At 38.7% G+C, this 26568-nt stretch overlaps 6 protein-coding genes and 1 pseudogene across 10 annotated transcripts in view; 1 reads left to right on the forward strand and 6 right to left on the reverse strand.

Annotated features, from left to right (window-relative positions):
* LOC110416926 (F-box/FBD/LRR-repeat protein At1g13570-like) overlaps nucleotides 1–26568 on the reverse strand; it is a 90045-nt gene that overhangs the window by 36449 nt on the left and 27028 nt on the right. The gene's annotated exons all lie outside the window — the stretch shown is intronic.
* LOC110416193 (wall-associated receptor kinase-like protein) lies at nucleotides 72–2645 on the reverse strand. Of its 2 annotated transcripts, XR_002445151.2 has the most exons (3): nucleotides 1585–2645; nucleotides 1079–1185; nucleotides 108–191 (listed from the first exon to the last, which is right to left on the reverse strand). XR_002445151.2 is itself a non-coding variant. In XM_089783586.1 (2 exons), exons 1-2 carry the CDS (start codon nucleotides 2285–2287, stop codon nucleotides 1151–1153), a joined length of 738 nt encoding a protein of 245 aa, XP_089639712.1. In that variant the 5' UTR covers nucleotides 2288–2645; the 3' UTR covers nucleotides 72–1150. The 2 variants fall into 2 exon arrangements, 1 of the variants encoding a protein (XP_089639712.1); XM_089783586.1 differs by having other exon boundaries at nucleotides 72–1185.
* On the forward strand, nucleotides 9953–11745 carry LOC110416190 (protein JINGUBANG-like). The gene is given in 4 exon segments (XM_021428080.2): nucleotides 9953–10250; nucleotides 10253–10305; nucleotides 10307–10824; nucleotides 10827–11745. Coding segments are annotated over 4 exon segments (1392 nt in total). The 5' UTR covers nucleotides 9953–10079; the 3' UTR covers nucleotides 11477–11745.
* LOC110416189 (inactive protein kinase SELMODRAFT_444075-like) lies at nucleotides 12241–16795 on the reverse strand. Of its 4 annotated transcripts, XM_021428076.2 has the most exons (9): nucleotides 16391–16791; nucleotides 16139–16287; nucleotides 15385–15479; nucleotides 14724–14944; nucleotides 13902–14624; nucleotides 13596–13756; nucleotides 13281–13360; nucleotides 12700–13024; nucleotides 12241–12612 (listed from the first exon to the last, which is right to left on the reverse strand). In XM_021428076.2, exons 1-9 carry the CDS (start codon nucleotides 16563–16565, stop codon nucleotides 12463–12465), a joined length of 2079 nt encoding a protein of 692 aa, XP_021283751.1. In that variant the 5' UTR covers nucleotides 16566–16791; the 3' UTR covers nucleotides 12241–12462. The 4 variants fall into 4 exon arrangements, with proteins under 4 accessions (XP_021283751.1, XP_021283749.1, XP_021283750.1 ...); XM_021428074.2 differs by having other exon boundaries at nucleotides 13902–14944; nucleotides 16391–16783; XM_021428075.2 differs by having other exon boundaries at nucleotides 13902–14944; nucleotides 16139–16272; nucleotides 16391–16778.
* On the reverse strand, nucleotides 18262–20021 carry LOC149527219 (cytochrome P450 82A3-like; annotated as a pseudogene).
* On the reverse strand, nucleotides 21119–25077 carry LOC110416553 (cytochrome P450 CYP82D47-like). Its single transcript, XM_089783585.1, has 2 exons — nucleotides 23967–25077; nucleotides 21119–21909 (listed from the first exon to the last, which is right to left on the reverse strand). Exons 1-2 carry the CDS (start codon nucleotides 24930–24932, stop codon nucleotides 21286–21288), a joined length of 1590 nt encoding a protein of 529 aa, XP_089639711.1. The 5' UTR covers nucleotides 24933–25077; the 3' UTR covers nucleotides 21119–21285.
* LOC110416195 (cytochrome P450 CYP82D47-like) overlaps nucleotides 25502–26568 on the reverse strand; it is a 4891-nt gene continuing 3824 nt past the window's right edge. Inside the window, exon 2 of the mRNA XM_021428083.2 lies at nucleotides 25502–26211. Coding sequence (XP_021283758.1) covers nucleotides 25591–26211 — 621 coding nt within the window. The 3' untranslated portion in view covers nucleotides 25502–25590. The remainder of the gene's footprint in view (nucleotides 26212–26568) is intronic.

The following is a 26568-nucleotide window of genomic DNA, read 5'->3' on the forward strand; positions in this document are numbered from 1 at the left end:
CCATGATACAAGGGCAAGGCCATTACCTCAAACAAGAGCCTTGTGAATACGTTTTTTATTAGCTATACCCAAAGAAACCTATAGTAGGATGTTTGATGTTAATTGATCATTACCTCCAACCAAAACAGCGACCCTAGTCGTTCCTCCACATTTGCCAGAAATGTATCCTGCAAGGTTGCAATCTGAAGGTGCTGTTCGGTTGTACATGGCAACAAACACATGAAAACAAATTGTAAGACAGAAAGAGGTTGCAGTTTTTACATAAGTTTAATCAGACAATGACATTCTGATTTTAAAGAAAACTTTCAGGAGCATCTTCATTAGGAAATTCCTGGGATGTGTCTGGTCCTTGAGGACAAACCTCTATTGACCCTTAACATTAGCAGGACTATTTTACTAGGTGAAGCAAATTAAAGCAGCCTTGTTCAACAAATCATCAGCAATTATGCTTAAGTTCTAAATTAATTGCTATTATGCTAATCCATCTGATCGAACTGCTCTATATTTGACAATTTTGCTTAGTCAAATATTAGATGTAGAAACCTCTATGGGGTATCATGCTTAATCACTTCCTTGCGTCAGAAAAGGTATAAACTCTCAGCTTGGCACCAGCAGAAGCCAGGAGCCACCTAATACCATTGGATTCCAAGGCCGTTGCTTTCTCTATCTTTCTCCTTGTTTGTATATGAATTATGTATAACACAATAAAATAGTTTTTTTTGTCTCAATATTATATATTTTAATTGTTGATTCTAGAGTTCCCCGATCAGGTAGTTCTTTCTTCCGCGATAAACCAATGCAGTCGGATTTGCTGCAACTAAAAAATTAACAGGGGGTCCCCCAATTGCGGTAGGTGAAACTACCCATTTGAGTGAATGATAACCTCTTAGTAACACATCTTGTTGATTACACCGGGACAAAGAGAAAGATTGCAAGGATCATCCTTCATCAACTTGCTAAATGATGAAGGAAAAACTTTGGTCCCTTTTCTGTTGAATGGTGAGGTTTGACTAGCCCCTCAACAAAATGATGACTGGCCCCCATAAAATAGAGCAAGTTTTTAAGTGCCAGAATTTACCTTTTTTCCCCTGTTACTGCTGGGGTCACCAACAATACTACTTTTTTGGCCAGCAAATCAGGATGTTTGTGATCATTTAACAGTGCAGCAAGGCACTCTTTGCTGCCCTGCAAAGAAATTGCATTGAACTATAATTGCAGGATGAGTCCTTTCAGTCTGCTATGTTGAGAATGGTCTACCACCACTAATTCTTCATGGAAATCTCCTTCTACTGACTAATAAAACAAAATTGGGGACAAAACTCTTCTTATAGTATATCATATATTGCTTTTCGGCCAAAATTTTCTTATTCAATGCTTCATTTTGCAATAAAGTCAGGGCAACTGCTGGAAATATATAATTTAATCATGCTTATTTTGTTTCCAAAGACCTTTATCTTGGCATATTAGTAAAGTTATGTGTTGATTGCATAGTTTGAATTCAGCATCAAAATAAATGAATTTTAATGAATTAACTTGAGTAATTTACAGTAAGATTTCAAAGGACTTCGGTAAAGGAGAACTGACCTTTCCGGCAACCATCGCCAGCACGATATCCATCGCCTGTGAACCCATGTTTGCATTTGCAACGGAATCCTGGCTTTCCACTAAACGGTGAAACAATTTCATCACAAATTGCATTTTCAGAACAGAAGTCAGAGCACCGTCCTTGAAGCCACCACCCTAGCTCAACCACCCGGACCTCCAGGACTGCTGATTCATTGAAAGATTCTGCTGATATGGACGATAAAAATGACTTGCAGTTGGTTCGAGTCACCTTGTTGTAATCAGCGAAACCGTTAGCATTGTTTTCTGAATAGCAACTTATATTGCTGCTGTTAGGAGAGCAAGCAAGGGCCTCGAAATGAGTGTAAACCATTGTTGATGGTATCATGCATGGCGCTGGCGAGCTGCAGTTTTGCAACAGAATTGCGTTCCGAGATGTTGGTGCATAATTGGGGCCATAAAGGCGGTGAAGGGCTCGGAGTGGACGGTTGCAAGTGGCTTCAATGCTGATTTTTATGCGATCAGCGTTTATGGTCAGGATTGGAAAACCGGCGACAAGCTTCTGGCTACTTGAGCTGCAGTTTAGAGGGATTTGGCAGCCGGCAGAGAATCCAAATGGATAAGGAACAGTCTGGCCGCCACATGACCGGTTGCACTTGGATGCTTGAGCCGTGATTAAGGAAAGCAGAAAGATTGCTAAGAACAAAACAACGGGCTCTTTCATGTTTTGCAGATAGAAACTTGTAAAAGCAAAAGAAGGAATGCTTGTTTAAGAGTGATGGACTGGGAGTCTCTTCAGGACCATTAGATGTCAAGGGTGGATTGATCAAAGAAGTTGGAATTCTCTGCTTGCCGAGATCATTCCCTAGTCGTTGGCGCTTGAAGCCTTGAACAGAGTTTTCTTGGAAAAAGAAAGGAAATTCTCTCTTCTTTCTCAGGTGTCCTGCTCTTGTTCCTTCCTGCAATAAAAAACTTGGTTTAATACTAGGAACTTATGTAGTTAGAAATTTGGTGTGATTTTTGTCAGCAGTGAAAAGCAGTCACACTGACAGCAAAAGAAACACTAGCAACCATCTTGGGGTTTTGATATTGACTCAACACAATAGATGTTGAGAAAAAGGATAAAACTATGGAAATGGGGTTCATCATTGTGTAGAGTGAGAAATCATCTACAAATCTCTTTTTATCTTTTCCTTGTTTTCACACTACTCTCCTCTTATTGTCCTGATATCCATTGGATAAACCCAACTTTTTTTAATTCAACGTTTCCATCAACTGACCAAAGCATGCTTTGAAAGTTAACTTGGCAGCAGGCCAAAGATGCTTGCCTGAGAAATTTCTCTCCTTGGCGGTTGGTTTACTGCCAATTTGGCATCTATTTGAGTGAAAAACCATTCAAAAGATTAAAAAAAATAGTTTCAATAAAACTGGTCAATACATGATCCAATTGGTAACCTTGAAACTACTAGGTGGCGTTTGGTACATTACAATGTAATGTGATTACAGGTAATGTGATTGTAAGTAATGTGATTGCAAGCAATGTGATTACAGGGAAAATAACATTACAGTGTTTGGTATGTAAGTAAAATAATGATTAAAATGCAAGAAATATAACATTGCAGTGTTTGGTTTACAAGTACTTTAGTAAGTACTGGGAATGTAATGTTAATTGTAAAAATGACCCATAATTATTAAAATATAAGTTTAATATATTTATATTTTTTATTATTAATTTTTATATAATATCATTTCTTAAATATATTTTTAATATCATATATTTATTTTTATTTATTTATAATATTTTATATTTTATTTTTAATATATTATATTTTATTATTAATTTTTATATAATATCCTTTCTTAAATATATTTTTAATATCATATATTTATTTTTATTTATTATTATAATATTTTTATATTTTATTTTTAATATATTTATATTTATATTATAATTTTTATATAATATCATATTTTAAATATATTTTTAATGTCATATATTTATTTTTATTTATTATTATAATATTTATATATTTATTTTTAATATATTTATATTTATATTATTAAATTTTATATAATATCATATTTTAAATATATTTTAATGTCATATATTTTATTTTTATTTATTATTATAATTTTATATATTTTATTTTCATTTCTTTAATATATTTTTATATTATATATTTTATTTTAATTTGTTTTATCTATATTTATAAATATTAATTTTTATATTTTTTTATTTAATTTTATTCTTATATTATATATTTATTTTAATTATAATATTATAAAATATTTTTAATAAGATAATAAAGTTGAAGGGTAAAATTGTCTTTAAGAACATTGCAGAGTGCAATATAATGTGATTGCATTGGTTTTGGACTGCAATCACATTACATCCATTGGCTGCAATGTGATTGCATTACAATCTTACATTGCAGTCATCTGTTACAAAACAAACACTGTAATGTAATTTAATAAGCCACATTGCAGAGAATGTGGCTTACATCCCTGATACCAAACGTCACTCTGAGGTTAAATCCTGACATGTTAATTGCAAACTAGTAAGATTTAAGGGACAGAAAAGGTGCAATAGTAGTGCTAGATATTCACACCTTGCCACTGGCATGCATACATACTCAACAATAAAGTAAAAGTGCCAGAGGGTTTTCTTCCCTTCTCAATTATGGGTAAACTATATTTTTAACTGACTAAATAGGATTTACTACCATTGGCTGCTATGGTTTTACTTCTCTTTTGATTTTTTTTTCCACACACAAGCAAATGAACATTTTTCTGGTTATCTTGCAGTTGGGGAGAAATGACTAATCCCTCTCCAAAAAGTCAAAATTCTGAATCATCATCATTTCCCCATTGTCAACCAGTACTATGAGCTTTTAGTCATTAGGGTTGGTTTGTTGTGTGGGGACCATCCCCATTGAATGATAAGAAGAAATAACCCGTGATCATGAGAAAGAATGAATACCCCCTGGGCACCCCAGTTTGCAGTACCATACACGGCAAAGCAATCTATCATGGCCTGCTTATTTACTTTAATCTTCTAGAGTTAAAATATGCTGAATAAGCTGAATGTAAGCTATGGTTTCTGTTGCTTCTGACAGCAAGCCATAGCTAGAAACGATGCTGTGGGTCACAAGCATGAAAGCGCGGAAGAGAGTCAAGAGATAAAGACAATATAACGATTGCAATTTAAGCCGTGTTCGGCTCTGCTTTCATTTCTTTTATTCTAGCTGCCTTGCATTGGATCTTTGAAATCAAGTAATGACAATAAACGTTGTCGTTGAAGAAAACTTTGTTTTCCTTTGGCTCTCCCAGATTGATCTTTATTCTCCAAATTGTCATTAATTAATACCCCTAGATCTTATTTAATCATTATAGATTTGCATTGTCTACATTTCAAGCCTGAAATCTTGGGTGGTCCTCCCAATCACGCACAAAAAGTGAGGGTATGCTGTAAACATTAGAAAAGCTTTTGTTCCAATTCTTGAGGTGAAGTGGCGAACATAGGCAAATGAACTTCGAGCAAGAAGACAGGAAAGCAAAGTGATACTGATATGTGACATTGACCCCAAAAAGGAAAACAAAAAGAAAAAGAGATTTGAGACAGTAATAAACTCATAAAGGTTGCTTTACCATTCTGCTTAGAGCTAGCTAACTGGAGGCTGGTGCTGTTAGAACTAAAACTGCGCTCTGAATCTGAAATGCAATGTCTAATTTGGGTTTTGACAGCATAGAAGTAAAAAACTGAAGGGTACAATCTTGTTCCTCTTTAAGACAAGATTCGATAGGCAATGAAAAACTCGTCCATCTGGAGAGCAGGTTAAAATAGCAGTTTTATGGTGACAAAATCAACATGGTCAATCTCTTCCCCTTTTCTTCTAGTTTTTTTTCCCTTCTTTTTGTTCGTTCATGAACCATATAGAAATCAATTGCAGTCAAATCATTGCAGTCAAATCATTCATGGGTCTATCATGTAGCCTGGTGGACCATAATCTCAGCTTAAAATCAGGTTTTAGGTGTGAATGCACTCTGGATCTTGGCAGATATCATCTTTAATCGCAACGATCTTGTTGCTTCCAAATATGAAATACTGAACAAGCGATGCCATGGAACTGGACACAAATCCATCCTAAAAAATTCCGACAAAAATAATAATATACAAACTCTTACTTATATTCCACCAAAGTCCAACGTCTTGCTGATGTCTTCGTCTTTGATCTGTCAACGTCTATGAACATAAACTAAATGGGAAGTGGTTGGAAACCAGAGATAAGACTGCTTATAATAAATTATGTAGTTGGATTAAATGTTTCATGTAAAAGCTGGGAATCTCATGATGATAAAGTCAAAAAAATTTCCAGCATAAGATACCATACCTAGCCCAAGATTTTCAACCCCTTGCATTAAAAGATGATCCCTTCCCAAAAGTTCAATCATATCCTTATGTTGGTAATACTACATTGTTGAAGGATTAAAAGGTGATAGTTCTTCGAAAGTGGGCCTTAAGGAGCCCAAAATTAGGCATGAAGGTCCATGTTCTGCATCAACGTGCAAGCAGATTTCCAAGCAAAAATTTCGTTTTGCAAGAAAAATAGTACAGTATGTTACATTCTCCAGACAAATCTTTGATACATCAATCTGAACAATAGAAGGCTTGCTAGTGCTTCTGCTTTCACTGACATAGATAACTGTACAAGTTATTGATTCATATGCCAGACAGATTAAACCTGTACACAACTACAATTAAAGAGCAGCAAAAGCATCATCGACCCACTTTAATCCAGGGACCGAAGCTTTGTTATCGGTTTTGGCCTGCAACGACGACCCAAGGAAAGATTGCAGTACGGATTTGACGTTGTTCATACGCTTACGGTGACGGATTCTCCGCAAAACCACTTCCTTGTCCAGGGTTTGCTTGGAATGACTTGGCTTCATGTAGAGATGGCTGGTTACATAATCCATGTTCTCTTGCTCTTCTTGATCTTCAGCGCAGTTGTTGTGGTCGTCGCCGTCCTTGATGATGATGTTCTTCTCAGGTTTAGAAAGAGACATTTTTGAATTGTGGGGAATTTAGCAGGAGTATCTAGTAGAGAAACGAGTGTGAAGAGCAAGTGAGTTGGGGAAGAAGAGTATTTATAGGGGAGAGAGCGTTATGAAGGGGATTAATTTGGTCGGTTTTGGTGGGTTCGAGATGCCCTCGAGAAGTGTTTCGCAATCAGATAGCAGAATCTATAGTTTTTTTAGGTGGTCGGTTCCAGACTCCTTGTTGAAAATAGTAATTTACCAGAAATCTTTGTTTCCGCCATGTCTTGTTTACATGAGCTCCACTTTGGATTTGGTTGGGTTTTCCGGGAATCATCCCATGTGCTCCATGCATGGCTCTTTTATTCTCCTTTTCTTCCTTGGTGGTGAATCATCTTTCTCATTTCCATACGTTTCTCACGATTATTTAAATCCATAACGAAGCTCATATGTAAAGAATCGGATTCCAACAATAAAGCCTTGATTATGCTGTTATTTAAAGAACAATTCGATTTGAAATTAGTTGGCCCGAAGGCAGGCATTGGGTTTCTGAAAGGCAAGGGCAGTGGGAAGTTTGGACAGGCTTGGCCCAAAAGCAGGAGCTCTTTTGCAAATAGACATTGCAATTCATCAACCAAGGCCCAATAGCTCCATGTGTATTGCCATCGGAATTGCTAAAGTATATATCTATGCACTTGTCAAAGTGTTACTTCCGGATTCACCACAAACTGAATGTTTTATCCTCCTCTTTCATTCCAATTCCTTTATATGTATGTTCCTTGCAAGCCTCTAGCACTGACAAGTCCTTCTAAATTCAGCTGCAGTCAAATTCAGTGTCAAGCAAAGTTTTGGATCGACTAATATTGTTCCGTTTCGGTTCAGTTAGGCAGAACGTTTGCTGCTTCCAGGATTCTACTAAAGCCTGAAAAGTAACAAGTAATTGCTCCTATATTTTGTTCTTTCCTCCTCTCCTGATGGTAATTGTCATATCAATTTGATGATGAATGGTCATTACCTTAATGGGCAATGGAGTAATACTCATTTGTTTTTTCTTGTCTAGGATAAATAAGGCAAAACATCTTGCTTTTGTCTATTGCTTCTATTTAGTCTTTCATTCAAACGTGAGAAAAGGACCTTTTGCTTGGGATCATGTATTAGGTTTAGCAGCTATACGGAAAAGACAGCCTAATCTTTGTATCAGAGGCAAGAGGTTTTTGTTTTATCAGGTAGTAATGCTTAATTACAAATAAATCCAATGGTAGCCCTTTTATTACCATGGTCATTTTAAAGCAAAGAGTTCACAAGTCGTCATTTTCAATTCTAAGTGGCAAAAACTTACAATTATACTACTCATTCCTGATTAGCTCTAAAGTGGGAATTCATGTTTGATGGGGTTGGGGTTTCCCACTTGTGATACACCAAGCCAAAAACCCCAGTCATTGTCTCCTTGCGGGTGTCTAGCCAGGTGACTTAACCAATAAACATCAATGCAATAACAAGTGTTCTGGCCTTTCGGGATTTGATATCCATTAAATCGGATCAGATTCTCTGTAACTGGACGTGTTGGGGAAGGCAATTTGACAAAGCACTAAATATCAACAACACGTAATAAGCTATAACATTGCAGCATGGTGGTCTGCACTGTTTACTCTGCACTCTTGAACTATGGATTCTATTAATCAATACTCAGGCGGGATCCTGATTTTTTATTTGGGGACAACACCCCAATAAATAACATGTCAATTTTGCAACGAAATAGGATGATTGCTTGCCTCACTCTTTCCAAAATTAGCAACTGGTATGGTGAGACAACGGTCACCAGCCAAGTAGTTTGGCTCTGAACCAGTAACACTGCCAACTTCCCAAGCTGTTTTACGTAGTGCGGGACAAGTGGCCATAGAACAGTGGCTGGTTGATTGGTCCCTAGCCTATAGGGTGCAGAGTTGAAGGGTACCAGCCTACCAGGTGATGTTGTCAACGTTCTATCAAAGAGACATGGAAACAGCCGCGCTTCTGTCCTATGTACGTGGCGGTTGCACGTTAGTCTGGGAATTGCGTCACACCTGTCAACAAACAAGTGGTGGTTTTCATGTTCTGGTCATTTTTTTAATAGCTTCTGTCCTTTTTTTGCTTGCCTCAGTCATTTCAGGCAAAAGCTGTAACAGTTTAATCTATGTAGGTACGAAGGACTTTACAGCGAGCAATCATTTTACTCTGTTAACGAGAGGTAGGGCATAGGATTCAATCGCGGGTCAGAACTGTGCACCCGAGAAGGCTGATTCGATTGATTGATAGTCATTTTCTCTAAATTTCAAAGGCGTGGCATAGCGCCCTGGGGCAAAGAGGTTCCCTACCTCGGATGTTGTTTATGAACACAATATCTGTGGGTGGCGTTAATACCCTATCAGGACTGGGACCAAATTCTTCTACGTTTACACATTTCTTCACACTTTTTAGCAATTTTTTGCCTGGATTTTGTGCAGGGTTAACAGACAGTAGCTAAAAACTATGAAACGCTGGAATGCACCCATCACACTCTACTATCTAATCTGCCAAATGAACAACTAGCAAACCCTGTATTCTATACGTGTGTATATATATATATATATATATATTTTAAACTACTTATTTTTTGTGGTGGAGGGCGAGGAGCTGAATTTTCATAAGACATACAGTGCTTGCATTTTACATATCCTTTTGAAGGTAGCCAAAGATGGAACTTCGGAATCATTGTAAATTATTGCATTTCCTTATTTACCCCCTCCACATTGTCACTCTTGTTTTAACCTCACAAAACTTTACTTCTCCCCGTCTAATGATTGATGCCATTGTCATAGGCTGGTAGCCGAAAGAAGGGAAATGAACAGCAGAAAGTGGCAAAGTGCTCCAATAATTTTTCCATGGTCTCGTACTCAGAAACTTTCATTTCGAGCAAACCGTATCCCAAGCCATTGTTTCTCTAAGCAGATTTCTTAAACTAAACACAAGTTTAAGAAATTATAGACCCCATAGAACCCGAAACCTGGCACTGCATGATTGGATGGTAGCCTGCCTTGCTCTGCAATATGATTTGTGGAATTGATTTTACAGAGGTCACGGTATTAAAATAGAAATTAAAGCAGCCACCGTACAAATGGCAAATACCGAGCTTGTAACTAATAAAACCACCACCCAAGGTAAAATTAGGCAATGGACCCCGGATTCCCTGGACCCGTGAGCCCATTTCTATACGCAATAATGCATTTGGTCCGCACACTTGTCGAAATCTGATAGCGCCAAATCTCCTCCAGTGTTCCTCTCCCCACTTCTATAATTGCAATATGTATGCATGCAAAGGGAACCAGGCTTTCATATGCTCTCAACCCCTGAAATCTCTCCTGTCCATCTTCTCTTTCGTTATATTTCTATAATTAGAACTTGCTTTGGTTTTTTGGGTGTTGGGTAGTTTGATACTATATTGTTTTTGTTTGGGGAGTGGAATGAGAGACGCAGGAGGGGGCACAATGTTCGCAGAGGCTGATAGCATTCCAAGAGCCAAGTTTGGCAACATTATGCATTCGGATCCTAACCTTTCCGTTACTGCTCCTGCGAGCGATGATGATTTGTGCCTTCGTTACAGCAGCGCATCCGCTGCCAGCCCTGCCTTTTATGACCGAATAGGATGAGCGGCGATGGCTCACCCTTGACCATGTCACCATGGAACCAACGTCTCCTTTCAGCAAATCTCCATGGACCCTTTCGAAGATGACAACGTTCCAGCGAACAGTCTCATCGGCTCGCTTATACGTGAAGAAGGCCATATTTATTCCTTAGCGGCCACAAAGGATTTACTTTACACTGGCTCTGATAGCAAGAACATTCGTGTGTGGAAGAATCTCAAAGAATTCACCGGCTTCAAATCAAACAGCGGTTTGGTTAAGGCCATTGTGATATCCGGTGAAAAGATTTTTACTGGTCATCAAGATGGGAAGATTCGTGTTTGGAAAGTCTCTCCTAAGAACCCCAGCGTTCACAAACGAGCGGGAACTTTGCCAACTCTCAAAGATATCCTTAAAAGTTCCATTAAACCGAGCAATTACGTGGAAGTGAAGCGTAAGCGCTCTTTATGGATCAAACACTCGGATGCGGTGTCTTGTTTGAGCTTGAACGTGGATCAAGGTCTTCTTTACTCTGCTTCGTGGGACAGAACCTTGAAAGTTTGGAGAATTTCTGATTCCAAATGTCTTGATCCATTCATGCACATGACGACGCTGTCAATTCTGTCGTTTCGAGCAAGGCAGGAATGGTTTTTACTGGCTCAGCCGATGGAAGCGTTAAAGTGTGGCAAATGGAACTGCACCGGAAAGGAACAAAGCATACATTGTCTCAAACTCTTTTACAACAAGAATGTGCGGTTACTGCCTTAGCAATCAACACCCCTGGTTCGGTAGTGTACTGTGGCTCCAGCGACGGTCTGGTCAACTTCTGGGAACTTGAAAAGCAATTATCTCACGGCGGGGTACTTAAAGGGCACAAGCTGGCGGTTCTTTGCCTTTCTGCTGCAGGGAATTTGGTGTTTAGCGGATCAGCCGATAAGACTATATGTGTTTGGCGGAGGGACGGCAACATCCACACATGCCTCTCGGTGCTGACAGGGCACACCGGGCCGGTGAAGTGCTTGGCTGTGGAAAAAGATCAGGAATCGGGGAATGAGCAGCGGTGGATTGTTTACAGTGGGAGCCTTGATAAGTCCGTGAAGGTATGGAGCGTTTCGGAGTTTGCCCAAATCGGAGCTGCGCAACAGAATCAGCAGATGGAGAGTTATGATGCGGGGTCCTTCCCATCTGATGGGAGCTTGTCGTCTGCCAGCAGAGCCAGCCAGAATAGGAGGTACTGATGCCAAGGAATTTCGTATGTTTGCATTTTAGAGATTCTGATGTAACCTTATCATGCCACGTGTACATGATTTATAATGAAAATCTGTTGTGCTTGACACGTGGAATTGAGGGTTTTGTAGTATAGTGTATGTTGCCTATTGGGATTTGCTTATCAGAGAGGGTGAAAGGATCAACTGGAATTTTTTCAATGGGTATATATTATGTAATGCTTTTTGTGGACTTGATGATTGGCTACTAATGAAATGGAGACAAATTAAGGTATGCTTTCTTAAATAAATATTTCTTTTCTTTGATCTTTTGTCTGTCAAATGTTCAGGGAAGATTGTGTAATGATCATCCAACTACATGGAGACGCATAAACATAGGATATTCCTCTATTGTTTATGGAGATATACCCACTTTGAGTTACCGTTTACAAGTTCATTTGAGAGCAGTGTCCTAGCCAAAATCAGTTACCTTTTGATTCTTCCTGAAGGGTTCTCCTCCTTCATGTACTATTTGTTATTCGTGTGGTTCATTTTGCACTTCAATCACAGAGTAGTATCGCTTTCAAGTTTCATTATCTGATGGAAAGATCAGTACTATAATGGAGCATCGAGAGCAATATTCCTCTTGGAACTCTGCCTCTACTAACCACTAGTGTTTTGCCTAAGAGGCAAGGAAACCCTGTCTTCTTTGTTCTTTCTCACTTGTCATTTGTTACTTAACTATGTTGACAGGGACACAGAAAGAAGAAGAGTAATGTGACTTGGTCAAAATTCAATTAAAGAACAATCGATAAAGGTCCCTATCTTATTAATTTTCCAGTAATAGTACAAAATCTTGATATATTCTTTGATATCACAAATGTGAGCAACGAATGAACTCATATTACTAACATGCAAATCTTTTAAGGGCAAAGTATCTTCAAGTTGCATCAAAAAGGAAAAAAGAATCAGGTGAATCAGCTATACAAGCATCAGCCCTTGTTGTCTGTAGAATCAATTCAATGTGAAAGCTTTCGAGAGTGGCGTCTCCTAGATTCAGGTTGCGTTTGAGTCTTCAATCCACACAAATGGCCGCTTCTGTTGCCAATGGAGTTCAGGTCTAAACTCAGAGGAATGCTCACATCTCCTCCTTCAAGCATTCTAAGGACCTAACAATTGGCAAATGACGTCGAAATTTCTTAATTTCCATTCCAAGGTCAGGAAAGAATAGAGGAAAGAAAGGATTATGAAATGACCTTTGACATTGGGGGTCTTGATTCCGGATCAGGACTTAGGCACAGGAAAGCAGCACGACCCATGGCCTGTAGTTGATGAGTGTAGTCCTGGATTTTGCTGGAGGCCAAACATGGATCAAGTAACCGATAAATATTGGCCATTATTTGGTTTGAGTCTAATGCAGCTAGAGGGTGGAACCAGTCAGATAAGAAATTCTGTCCCTTGTAAAATTGCAAGTCACTGATTCTTTGACCTGTCGTTAACTCTAGTAGTACCACTCCAAATGCATAAACATCAACTTTCGGTGTAATCCTTCCACCATCCAAATACTCCGGTGCAAGATACCTGGATTTAGTCATTTTCAGCCCCATTAGAATGATAAACATTTTCAAAAGTTTGATACGTATTTACTGTTTTATGTGAGTGCAGGTGACTACAGAATACTGATGTTAGGTCTTAAAGAATTCAGACCAGAGATTATAACAAAGCACAACTGTAAACAGGGTTACCTTAATAAATGGTAGAATGAGACATTTCACAAAGAAAAAAAAAAGATGAATGAGCCGTAAAACACAGGCAAATAAGGATATTTAGGAAGTACCCTGAAGTTCCAATGGGTCGCTCCTCGCTTCCAACAATCCATTGATCAGAATGCCATCTAGCGAGTCCAAAATCAGTAACCTGAAGAGACAACTAAAAAGTTAGGGCATGATATTTCTTCAAAGCATATCTAATTCTTTCATGGCAGTTATATAGCCACTTGAGCAACACTGCAACAGGGATGGAAAATGAGAATTTATCACTTGAAGAGATTGGTGTGTTGTACTTCTCTTTATGATGAATTCAAGTTTGTGTCAACGTGAAGAAGAACACACATTAACACTTTGTGAAAGGTCCAAAAGCTAAATGAAGGTACCTGAGGCTCAAAATCATGAGTCAGGAGAATATTTTTGGGCCGCATATCTCTGTGTACTATACAACCAACTCTGCAATCTTCATGAAGGTATCGCAAGCCTCGTGCTGCCCCAACTGCTATTCTCAGCCGTGATTGCCAGTCCAGAGAGGTTTTGTTGCTCCCTGTCAACCAGATGTAACCAATATAATTTAGAGGACAAAGGTTCTCAATGCAAATAGAAAAAAGGAGCATATGGAAACCAAAAGAACATACAGGAGCTTATAAACAATATGATATTGAAAGAAATAAAAATGAGAAAATGAATACCATGTAAACGGAAATCCAAGGATCCATTGCAAATGTATTCATAAACCAAGACTCTCTTGTTGCCATCAATACAAAAACCAATTAGCAACACAACATTCCTATGTTGTGCACAGCTCAAAACTTGTACCTCCCTGCAGAAATCAGTATCTGCTTGACAGCCAACAAACTTTAACAGCTTCACTGCAACCACCTGACCATCTCTCAAAACCCCCCTGTAAACAACACCAAAACCACCTTCTGCCAAGAAATTCAATTCTGAAAATCCATCTGTAGCTTCCTCCAGCTCCTCATAAGAAAACCGTCTTGGTGGTTTGCCAAAGACTGGTGCCTGGTGTTGACATAATGAGCACAAGGGAGGAGGTACTGAGGATGTTCGACCTAAAGCAACTGCATCCCTAATGCTTGAGCTAACCATGTAGTCTTTTCGTTGGCTTTGGTGGGCAAGCCTACCTGGCTTTGTATCTTCATCATATTGGACAAACTTGTCAAGCAGGGTTTTGGAAGAAGGGGATATGATTTTAGTTCTATTGCTTTGGGTTTTATGAGGCTTTTCATCAATGTGATTTTGGGGAATCCAAAATATACTCTTGTCATTAACTTTTACAGAAGATGCTGAGTTTGCTGATAGATTTATAAGCTTTTCTCCATATGAATTGAGAACTGTAAGTTGGTTATCCAAGTTGTTCTCATCATCTAAGGAAGTGTAATTTCCTCTGTTCAGCCCTTCAAAAAGAGGATTTTGTTGATATACCAGGAAAAGAGATGTTGCTGAATCAGAACTTGGTAGCAACCGCTCTTGGCTTGTTCTTGAATAAGAAGTACCTGGCTCTTCTGGGCTGCCGACTGGAGTAGAATGCTTCATCCGGTGTCCTAGGAACTCTCCACCATCCACAACCGGTGAAGCAGCAGCAGAGTAATAGGGAGTTTGAAGTTCATTTATGCATTGTAAATTAAGCCTGAGAACTTTTGCTTGTGAACCTTTCATCACTACAATGTTGCAGTGAAGTTCATCTAGGCAATGTTTCAGCTCCTGCTTTAGTTTTCTGATTCAGTAAAAACAACTCTTTCGTAAGTTTAACACAAAAAATAACTTCAAATATAAGATAATATGAATTTCTGTCATGCCAAATTGTTTTGCTGAGATTTTACAGACATTAGTACAAGTCTTGTTACCAATCAGATTGATCTTTTACCAGACAGAATTAAGAACTGTAACATGTAATATTTGTATTTATTAGTGATAAGTACTTAAAATTTACTACGATAAACACAAATAATCTCAGAACTGTTGCATATGAGCATGTTCCACAGGCATCCGACGTCAATCTTTGACCACTAAAATTAACAAATAAGACAAGTTGCCAGGGATTAATGAAATAGTATTAAAGCATGCTTATTTATGGGGGTAAACGACAATTAAGACCAACCAGCTTAACTAATAGCTTAGAAACAAGAAATAATACTTTTTTTGTATGTTAATTACTTGTCCAGTATGACCCAGTTGGCTCCATTGTTCTTGGCTTCAGCCGCCACTGCACTGCCAGTTGTTCCTGACACCACCTTAATCCTCACAGTAACCTGCAAATTAAGAACTCATTAATCATTATTAACCATATTTAAACTGACAAGTTCCTTCCAGAACAGAGGTATGATCGGCAGTCAACCCAACCCCCCCCCCCCCCCCCCCCCCCACCTCTCTTCTGCATCCTTGTCAATATTGTGTAGAAGAGCATATATGTGATCATCGCAATTTTGTAGAATTATTATGACATTTTAGCTACCATCCATGAAAATCAGAATTATGAAAGATTAACATAATCCCGAATCCCAAATAAAGAGATGAGGTGGGGTTCCATGGAAAAACAACTTTAATAATGTTGATTGGCAATAATGCACCTAAAGCAGAGTATACTACTTCATTTGCACATGCCACATGCCATTCAACCTCCAAAGTCCAAACAAAGCCCACTAATCATTAACTTTTTTTGTTTCCATCTGACGGTAGTGCCTAAGCCCCTGTTTGGACTCCAGGAATCTTCTAAACCCCCACATCTCAATCAGTTTGTAGATCCATTTACATGTTTATGCTGTTTCTAGGCAATGCAAAGGCACGTCACTTCGCTTTTTGCAAAGGTCCGTAACACGTATTTGACAAATGGACCAAGGAGTCCACTATGCCGCCACAAGAAGGAAACGAATCCAACGTGGGCAATTCAGTAACTTTGACATTTGATTACCTCGATTTGGTTATGGAACTGAAGTACCATCTGTGAACATGACTCGGAGATCTGACAAATCTGTTCCGGTAACTCCTCCTGGATACTGCTCCCGCAATCTCCAGCCAACATCGGAAAATTCCAAAATCTTCTACCTTTTTTAAGATAAACTAGAAGAAGAAAGTCAATGCATGAACTTCTCGAAGCAAAGGAAACGGCTAATATAACAAGAATCTGAATTTCGATATAAGGGAAGAAAGAAGACAGGATTACCTTTCTTTTCACCAGGAAAGAGAGCGAGCAAGGTCACGCAATGGCCAGGACGAACAACGTGAGTCAGAGCCCATGCTAAGCCGGTTTTGGAGATGACCCTCTCTGCTCTTACAGCGACAACAACTTTTTCTAACGCTAGGCTGGTGGTGGAGCGCTGCCTAATGCTCAGCTCCATCTTTCCACTGGTGGTCTAGCTCTGGGGCAAAAAATCAGAGGGAGTGTTGAGCTTGAGGGTTGGTTTTTGGGCGATGTGATCGTGTTCTTTGATGGGTTGGCTTTTCATAAGGAGGGCAGGGCTGCAGGGGCATAGTTTGATTTGGTTGACTGTTAGTGAGCTAGCATGTTGGGGTCCCATTTGCTTCAAAAGATCGAAGACGTTTGCCAGTTTGATCACGTCGTTAGCGGCTATGGTACACGTTAACTATTAAGGTTGATCCTAGGAGTTTGCTTTCTGACATAATTACCGTAGTTTAGGCAACTTAGAAAATTCAATACGTTCAGGATTTTGAGTGCATCTTTACTTAATTGACCGTCCCAGAAAGTACCTGCTGGGCCTTCCTGATGTGTTCAGGACTTTTGAGAGGATCAAATTTGGATGTCCCCATAACGGTAACTCAGACAAAATCATCGACAGGATTAGACACGGAACCAGGGTTCCTGTCTCTCCTTTCCTTTCATAAATAGAATTTGTTTCATATGCCAAGTTCAAAGAAATAACTAACAAAAGATAAGTTTGATTTCACACTTTACCCATGATGAATTTCCATACTAGCTCCTTGGATTGACTTATCCATTCTATTAAAATTTTCTTACTTCCTAGCTCCAGCCTGATAATAAAGACAAGCATGAAACGAGCCTTTCATTAATTAGGTGACAACAGACTGATAGTGACAGGTTTCTCCCCCATTTTCACTCGCTACTGGATGAACCTAGAGCTGGAACTCACCGATCCTGGACTATATATGCACGTCAAGCTAAGCGCCTACATTTAACTTGCGAGTTCTAAACGCCTCCGGTAAGGGGAAAAAGAGGAGTAAAAAGAAACGAAAATGACAGGAGATGTCTGTCTGGTCAATTAAAGGAAGCTGCAATTTTTCCCCAGTAGTTGGATGACCATCATGGGTAAGGCCAGCTTCCAAGACAAATTGGGAGATCCTCTCGATGAATCTACATATAGATGCATGGCCCGGGATTAAACGGCTGAGATCTCGAGATGATGGCCAATGATTTGTACTCGATATAGGAAGAAGAATCGAAGGATGAAGGAACATTGCTGGAGGGCCGTGACAGGACACACGAACACCCATGTGATGATAGTAATGATAATGGTTAATGTGATCATTTTAAGGACCACGTTAGGGTTCATACTGTATACAAAATTGGGTAATGGACCATTTCGGATCGATGTCATGTCAAGTCATCATGACCGGGCCTTTTCTGGGCTGTTCATCAAGTTGCATTGGCAGATGAGGAGCTTCCAAAGGAAACGGCTGTTAATCTGCTGATCCAAGCTGTCAGCTCTGTGGGAAAAACCGATGAGGTTTGTGTGTCAATCCAGACTTTGCATGGGTTTCGAGAAACAACCCCTTCTGATGCCAGTTGAAGGGCTACGGCCTACAAACAAGGCAATATTTTCGAATTTAGCTTAAAAAAAATTAACTGAATGTCATTGTTAGATTTTAGAAAGAGTTTCCACTTAAATCAACTGGAAATAGACCAACAGATTTTTGTTATACTCAAGTGAGATATTTATTTTATGACTTCGATCTTTCAACAGCAAGTAGCATATTATCTTTTATTCAATAAAATGAGATTATTGAACCTCCATGTCCATGGTTGACAGAGGTTTGATTTCGAAACCAAGTACGGCTCAATAGGGGCCATTGCCCATTAGCAAGTTCATGCTGGAGTTGTCAAAATGTTGAAGACTGCAAATTATTCATAAGAGATGAGCAGGAAGGCGAGGTGTGAGAAGGACTTCAAGCGGAGTGGCTTTGATATTGGTCAAACCAGCTGCTCGCTCATGTCAATTGGTTCTTCTGATGGAGTTGTGATTTCAAATGTGCGCAACAAATTACCAGCGGTGAGGTGCATAATTTGAAGGGCGAGCGAAACTCCGGAGCAAATTCTTCTGCCCCTGCCAAATGGAATTAATTCGTAGTTTTGACCCTTGACTTCAACATGTTTATGTGTTGTAAGAAATCTTTCGGGCTGGAACTCATCAGCATTTGACCACACATTTAGATCCCTTTGTAGTTTGGCAAGATTTATGATAAGCCGTGTGCCTGCAGGAATGGAGTAGCCACCGGTGGTGCACTCCTCGATGGACTCACGTGGTATAGAGTGTGGAGCACCAGGGTATAAACGCATCGTCTCCTTGATGATCGCTCGGAGGTAGACCAAGGTTTTTATGTCTGATTCTTGCATTTGTCTTTCTCTACCAGTATGGGTGTCTAATTCATGTTGGGCCTTCTTCAAGGCATGGCCGTTGTTGAGAAGCAAGGAGATAGGCCAGACGGTGGTGGCCGCGGTGGCCTCTATGCTACCTAAAACAATAGCCTGCAAAGGATGAGCCCAATACTATTAGAAGGTGAAACACAGATTGAAGTTGTTAGATAATGGGCTTTTGGAAATAGAAAGCAAGTTGTCAGATGTCAGTGGTCACTTCGCCAATAAAACTGCCAGGCAAAAAACAAGCCCATCAACTCACCAGGCACGTAGCTTTGTTGATCGTATCAGCATTATAGCCATGGAGCTCTGCAGCATCTTTAAGAAGCGACAACATCGTGTCCATGAAGTCATGTTCACCGTCCACGTTGCCTGAATATCTCTTCTGTTTATGCTCCTCCAACTGTTCCTCAAGGATTTGATCCAGTTCTTCTGCTGTCTTCTTCATGGCCTTCTCATGCCCTCCTAAATCCAACCACCTCAGGAAAGGCAGCGAGTCTGCAATCGTGAACTTTCCTGTCAAGTCGAAAAAATCCCTTAAGGCTTTTCTGCGCCGATCTCTCTCATCATTCCCGAGCTATGCTTCAACCTCAGAGTATGTCTTTCCTATAACCATCTTAAAAACCAGGTTTACATTTACGGTCCAAAACCAATCCTTCATCTCTGCCAGTACTTTTTCGGACCTGTTGCTTCTGCCTTTTACCCCTAACTCATAAAGTTGTTTGATAGATGTCCTAATCTCGGATTCTCGTATATGTTTGAGCTTCTCCAAACGGTGGTTTGAGAGTACCTGGAACATTATTATCTTGCGAACGTGACGCCAGTAGGAGCCGTAAGGGCTGAACCCAAGCATGGCGTAGTTGTAACCAAAGAACTCTGCAGCTAGAGATTTCGGACGGTTCGCAAACGCTTTATCGTTGGTGGTGAGACACTCTTTGGCAGGCTCCCAATTGCTAATTACTAGAGCTGGTTTCATGCCCAGCCTGATGGTGAAGATTGGTCCGTATTTATCATCCAAGTCACCCAAAGCAATGGCCCTCCTAACACCGCTAACCTCCGGGGCTTTTATCTTCTTGGTTAAGCTTTTCTGATTAATCGCTGCTGTAAATAACAAATAGCAGAAGAGCAAGATGGCAAACATGCCAGTCATTGCAATTGCAGGGTTTAGAAGGAGGGTTACCATTGCTGATAATTCTTCCGTGCTTTGAGCTCCTGGATTGAAGATGAACAAAGCTTACATCTCTTTTGTAGTTGTCCAAATCTCTTCGCCCATTTCCTGCCCCATTCCTTATCTCATCAAGTTGTCTGATTGGATTGACAAAGTTTTATTACTTCTAGAAGTATTAAAAATCAAAGAGTAGATCTTACTTATATTTTCTGTGATTTTAATACAATAATACAAAAAATAAACGCATGACAATTCATGGGAAATGGTGCAAAGAATGGGCATAAGATATGGATTCCTTTTATATATGAGCGATGGATGCTACAAAATCTCTCAAAATATCATACAAAATCTATATATTTATGTACTTAGAGACAAGTTGACACTTGTCTTTGTCTCTCTTTCAAAACATGATGACACATAAAGAGCTTTTGGTACGAGAGAAGTAAGAGTACGTTTTCTGTAACGTATTCAATTAAATTACATTATAGTGTTTGTTTTACAATGTAAAATTACAATACAATCACATTACAATTAAGAAACTGCAAAATGTGATTGCAGTTTAAAACTAATGCAATCACATTACATTACACTTTGCAATGTTCTTAAAGATATTTTTACCCTTCAACTTTGTTACTTTGTTAAAAATATTTTGTAATGTTATATTTAAAATAAAAAATATTAAAATAAAATATATAATATAAGAATCAAAAATTAAAATAAAATAAAATATAAAAATTAAAAATATATAATATAAGTAAAAAAATTAAAATAAAATATATAATATAAAAAATTATATTAAAAATAAAAATAAAATATATAAGATTATAATAAAAAATAAAAATCAAACATATGACATTAAATATATTTAAAAAATAATATTATATAAAAATTAATAATAAAAAATATAAATATATTATACTTATATTTTAATAAATAAAGATAATTTTAAAAATTAATATTACAATTCTAGTAAAATACTTGTAAATCAAACTATAATGTTATTTTTTTTATATTTTAATTATTATTTTATTTGTATATCAAATACTATAATATTATTTTTTCTGTAATCACATTACTTACAATCATATTACATTACGTACAATCATATTATATTGTAAAATATCAAATACCATCATAATTTTTTTAAAATTATTTATTAATATATTATTTAAGTTCGACATAAAGGGCGTTTCATTCCTAAGAGCAGAGCCAATGTCATATGTAGCCCAACAGCTCGTAAACTAGCAATGATGTTTTTTGGAGAAAAACAACTGTGAACTTATTGATAGAGATGAGGAGGAAGGCGAGGGGAGAGAATGACTTCGATTGGCCTGGCTTTGAGATTAGTCAAACCGGCTCCCTCGCCCATGTCGACTGGCTCATCCGACGGGGTTAAGATCTCAAACGCTTGTAGCAAACTAGCAAGGCTGAGCTGCAAAACCTGAAGCGCAAACGAAATCCCAGGGCACACTCTTCGACCGCTACCAAATGGAACCAATTCGTAGTTTTGTCCCCTGACGTCGAAATGCTTGTGGGTTGTGAGAAACCTTTCAGGCTGAAACTCGTCCGGATTGGACCAGGCTTTCGGATCACGCTGAAGCTTGGAAAGATTTACTAGAAGTCGTGTTCCAGCCGGGATGAAGTAGCCGGCGGTGGTGCAGTCCTCGACGGACTCATGCGGCACGGAGAGTGGGGCAGCTGGGTATAAGCGAGTTGTTTCCTTGATGATGGCTTGGAGGTAGACCAAGTTCTTGACGTCCGATTCTTGCACCGGCCTTTCTCTGCCAACGTAGGTGTCTAATTCATGTTGGGCTTTTTCCAGGACATCGCGGTGGTTGAGTAGTAAGGAGAGAACCCATGTTATCGTCACTGTCGTAGTGTCTGTGCCACCCAAAATTAAAGCCTGCAAATGATAATGGCCCAATAAGAAAATATTAAATGCCTTTAGGCTTTGGATATGAAAAAGTGTACACTTTGACTAGGCCTTTGGGCTCAATAACAAGGTTAAACATCTAAAATCAGGCATCATGTGCGGTGATTCATATTAATGTATACGAAACTATCTATTTAGATTCATTAAGTTTCATGGTTTATCTCATAAAAAACGATTCACAAACTAAAAATGATTTAACATCAATAATATGAGATTCATGACTTTTTATTAAGATAGTCACACCATGGACTAATAGGGCTGTGACACCATGGACTATTGAACCTTAAGTCTGACAGCTTATTAATGTGTGACAAATACCAATTGGGGCAGTTCGGGTGATTATCAGGTAGTTTCAAGTCGTTTTCCACGTTAATGCATGTGAAACTTAGATCCGTGTTCAACCAAACTATTCTTTTTTTTTTTAATCATGTTACTTGTTTGGTCACTTTTTGTATCTCAATCATTCATACTTTCTGACTAAGCATGTACTAAATTACTATTATTTTCAAAAGAGAAATTTATTATTCATGAGTAAATTATTGTTTTATGATTAGGTGGAATAAATTTATTGAAATAAAAGTTACAAAAGAAAATAAAGAAAATATAGTCTATATGGCCATCCATGGAAAATTAGCACTTTTTTTTTCACAAAAAAAAAATTATATATGTGATATAGCTGAACATGCAGCTCATTTGAGTAGTACTATATAGTTCATATCTAATATACATATATAGTTTTATTTAAACTCTATATCGTGGGATTTAGAATGCAATTTGGAAGCCATCTATTTGTAGCTTTATCTTCAATCCTTGCTTGGACCATGAGACTAGGTTAATTAAGAAGCTTGACCGACAATTTTCCGTATGTTTAGGAGGAAAAGATTAATGACATTAAATAATCCCCTCAGGGAATCTGTTTGTTGTGAAAACAAGAGACTGAATATATGTCAATCAATAGTTGTGGTGTAACAGGGAACGTTGCTTTTTCAAACAAGATAGGCGACAAGTAGAATATATAGTGTTTCTTGTCATCATTTGATTTATTTGGCTTCGTGTATTTGACATGTTTTTCAATGTCATATGTTTGGGTACTTTTTCAATTATTTGATGATATCAAAATAAGAATTGCCCCGTGAGTAAAAGTTGGATGACATGATTGGAGGAATTCAAATAAAGTATAGTGGTCTGGAAATGTTATATTCTTGACTCTTTCAAATTCAATGTTGATGGAGCGATAAGGAATAGTTTAGCTCGGAATAAGTGAGATGCTGTGAGATGAGATAGGTTCTATTATAATTTTGTTCTCTATTTCTATTGATTTAGGAGATTTGATCCTCGTTGATTTGTTTGCTATTAGAGAAGCTTTCAAAATAATTTGTTACGTCTAAAGGAGCAAATAACCTTGGATTGACAATTGGAAACGATTTAATGTGGTTAACTAAGTTTTGAACCCTTACTTCGTCCTGTGGAGGTTAAGGAAGTGGATTCTAGGTAGTGAAAGTACTAAAACTCAAGTGGGCATTTGGTTCCTCAAGTTGCCAACGATCTGGCGGATGCTCTTGCCAAAGCTGGGAAATCTTTTGCTGGTAATTAACTAGTGAGTGGGTTTTTCCCTTCCGTATAAGCAAATGTTATGGCCGCATGGTTTGTGATGGTAACTTCTTTGACTTGTGGTTGTGTTCTGTTTTGGAGTTTTGATTGGTCCGGGTTCTGGTTTTGTCTGACAACTGAGTTGGATCTTGGTTGGAGTGGTCTTGATGTGTGGCTTGTTGTTTTACATGTCGGATGGCACACGCACCAGAACGACATGTCCTGGCCAACTCAATGATGTATTTAAGAGATTAGAGTTATTATTTTGGTTTCCTTGGCTCTGTTAAATTTTAATTCTAATCTTAACGTGTTGATGCAGTCATAGTAGATAGAGATCGATGCTACCTAACTCGTACTGTCTGATCCAGGTATCGAAATTAAGCAGAAAAGCAAACAGGAAAAGATGTGATTCGGGGCCAAATTCGGCAAGAACTCACCAGGCACGTGGCTTTGTTGATTGTATCAGCATCATAGCCAGGGAGCTCTGCAGCATCGTTAAGAAGCGACAACATCCTGTCCATGAAGTCATGCTCACTGTCCGCGTTGCCTGAATTTCTCTTCTGCTTATGCTCCTCTAACCATTCCTCAAGGATGTGGTCCAGTTCTTTGGCCGTCTTCTTCATGGCCTTCTCATGTCCTCCCAGATCCAACCACCTCAAGAAAGGCAGCGAGTCGCCAGTCGTGAACGTTCCCGTCAGTTCAAAGAAATCCCTCAAGGCTTTTCTGTGTCGATCGTTCTCGTCTTTCCCGTGCGAAGTTTCAGCCTCAGAGTATCTCTTCCCTATAACCATCTTGAAAACCATGTTTAAGTTTAAGGTCCAAAACCACCTCTTCATCTCCACAAGCACCTTTCCTGAACTACTATTGCTTACGCCCTTAACCCCTAACTCGTAAAGTTCTTTAATCGATATCCTAACCTCGGATTCTCGTATATGTTTGAGCTTCTCCAGGCGGTGGGTCGACAGTACCTCGAGCGTCGCTATCTTGCGAATTTGACGCCAGTAGGGGCCGTAAGGGCTGAAACCAAACATAGCATAATTGTAACCCAAGAGCTCTGCAGCTAGACTTCTTGGACGGTTGGCAAATGCTTTGTCGTTGGTGGTGAAACACTCTTTAGCAATCTCCCAATTGCTTACGACTAGCGTTGGGTGCATGCCTAACCTGATGGTGAAGATCGGTCCGTATGTGTCAGCCAAGTCACCCAAAACGATGTGGGCAGGCGTTGGCCCTCCTAACAGGTGGAGGTGGCCTAGAAAAGGCCTTGCGCCGCTAACTTCCGGAGCTTTTCTCTTCATGCCCGATCTTGTTCGATTAATCACTCTCGTAAATAACAAGTAGCAGAAGAGCAAAAAGGCAAAGACGCCAGCCATCCAACTTGCAGGGCTTGGAAGGAGGGTTTCCATCGCTGATAGCTCTTACTTCTGTGCTTTGATGTCTTGGAATGAAGATGAAAAAACTTTAAGATAAGAGAGTGTGACAGTTAGTATTGTTTTTGCCTTCCACCTCACGATTCTTATCTCCAACATTTTGTTTAATCTTCTTTTAATTAGTCAAACTTTAATCGTATTATTTATGAATTAATATATATATTAATAAATTTACATCATTTGGATTTTCTCTATTTGAAAAGTTAGTGGGACGGTCTAAATTTTGTCGTTTGCCAAAGGGTGGCTCAGCATTTTGATGGTTTGTGTCATGTCGGAGTGCTTTTCTTGGTTTGGGTACGGTTCATCGAATGGCGTTGCTGTGTCAAACTCATGCAGCAAATTAGCTGCATAAGCTGAAGCGCAGAGGAAACTCCTGGGCACATTCTTCTACCACTTCTAAATGGTATCGACTCAAAATCCTGACAACTTACATCAAAATTTTTGTAACTAGTCAAAAACCTTTGTGGTTGAAACTTGTAATCACGATGAATTATTGTAAAGATTGAAGAAAAGTTCTGTGCCTGCAGGGGTATGGTAGCCATTAATAGCCCAAAAGTAAGCTGAAGTTTCATTTATTGTTGCAAATGCTACAAAGCTAAGCTGAAGTTTCTTTTATTGTTGCAAATGCTACAAGCTAATAACAAACAGCAGGAAGACGTGGAGTAATCAGGACTTCAAGGGGAGAGACCTTCAAGTTTGTCAGCCCTATGGCTTCGCCCATATCAACTGGTTCATCTAAAGGGGTCCCTAGCTCGAACCCTTGCAGCAGATTAGCTAGTGTAAGCTCCAACACTTGGAGCCCAAAGGAAACTCCAGGACACATTCTTCTACCGCTTCCAAATGGGATCAGCTCAAAGTTCTGGCCTTTGACATCGAAATCTTTGTGGGTAGTTAGGAATCTTGCTGGTTGAAACTCGCAAGGATCTGGCCATACATGTGGATCGCGATAAATTTTGTAAAGATTGATGAGAAGTCGTGTGCCTGCAGGGATATAGTAGCCACTCACGACGCAGTCTTCCATTGACTCATGCGGCACTGAAAGTGGTGCAGCAAGATATAAACGCAGGGTTTCCTTGAGGATGGCTTGAAGGTAGACTAACTTTTTAATGTCTGATTCTTCAACTAGTTTGTCTCTACCAACATGGACGTCTAATTCTTCTTGTGCTTTTTTCAATGCGTCGCGGTTGTTAAGTAGTAAAGACAAAGCCCATGTCAGTGTAACCATTGTTGTATCAGAGGTTGCTAAGATCAAATTCTGCAAGAAGGTTGATTTATACCATATCAAAAGGAAATTGCACATACAATTTTACATCAAGAATTAAGAATATAAACAAAAGTCCATGAAGCACTTTGTCAAGAATCAAACGAGGATCAAGCAATGCATCCTTTTAAGAAAGTTAGAACAATGGTGTATGGTCTAGTCAAAATGGATTTTATTACTAAAAATCATTTTTTTTAAAAAAAATTGTTATTGGCTTTAACACAATTATATATCTTAATAGATTTATCCTAGCGAATATTGTAATGATTTGTTGATTTGATTTTTATATTTTATACGTATAGTAATGGATCTTATCTTTGGATTTATCTAATAATATAATTATATGTCTTG

This window comes from Theobroma umbraticum, unplaced genomic scaffold, assembly GCF_002168275.2.
Source record: "Theobroma umbraticum cultivar Fairchild unplaced genomic scaffold, ASM216827v3 scaffold_51.0, whole genome shotgun sequence".
In the NCBI taxonomy this organism is placed as follows: domain Eukaryota; kingdom Viridiplantae; phylum Streptophyta; class Magnoliopsida; order Malvales; family Malvaceae; genus Theobroma; species Theobroma umbraticum.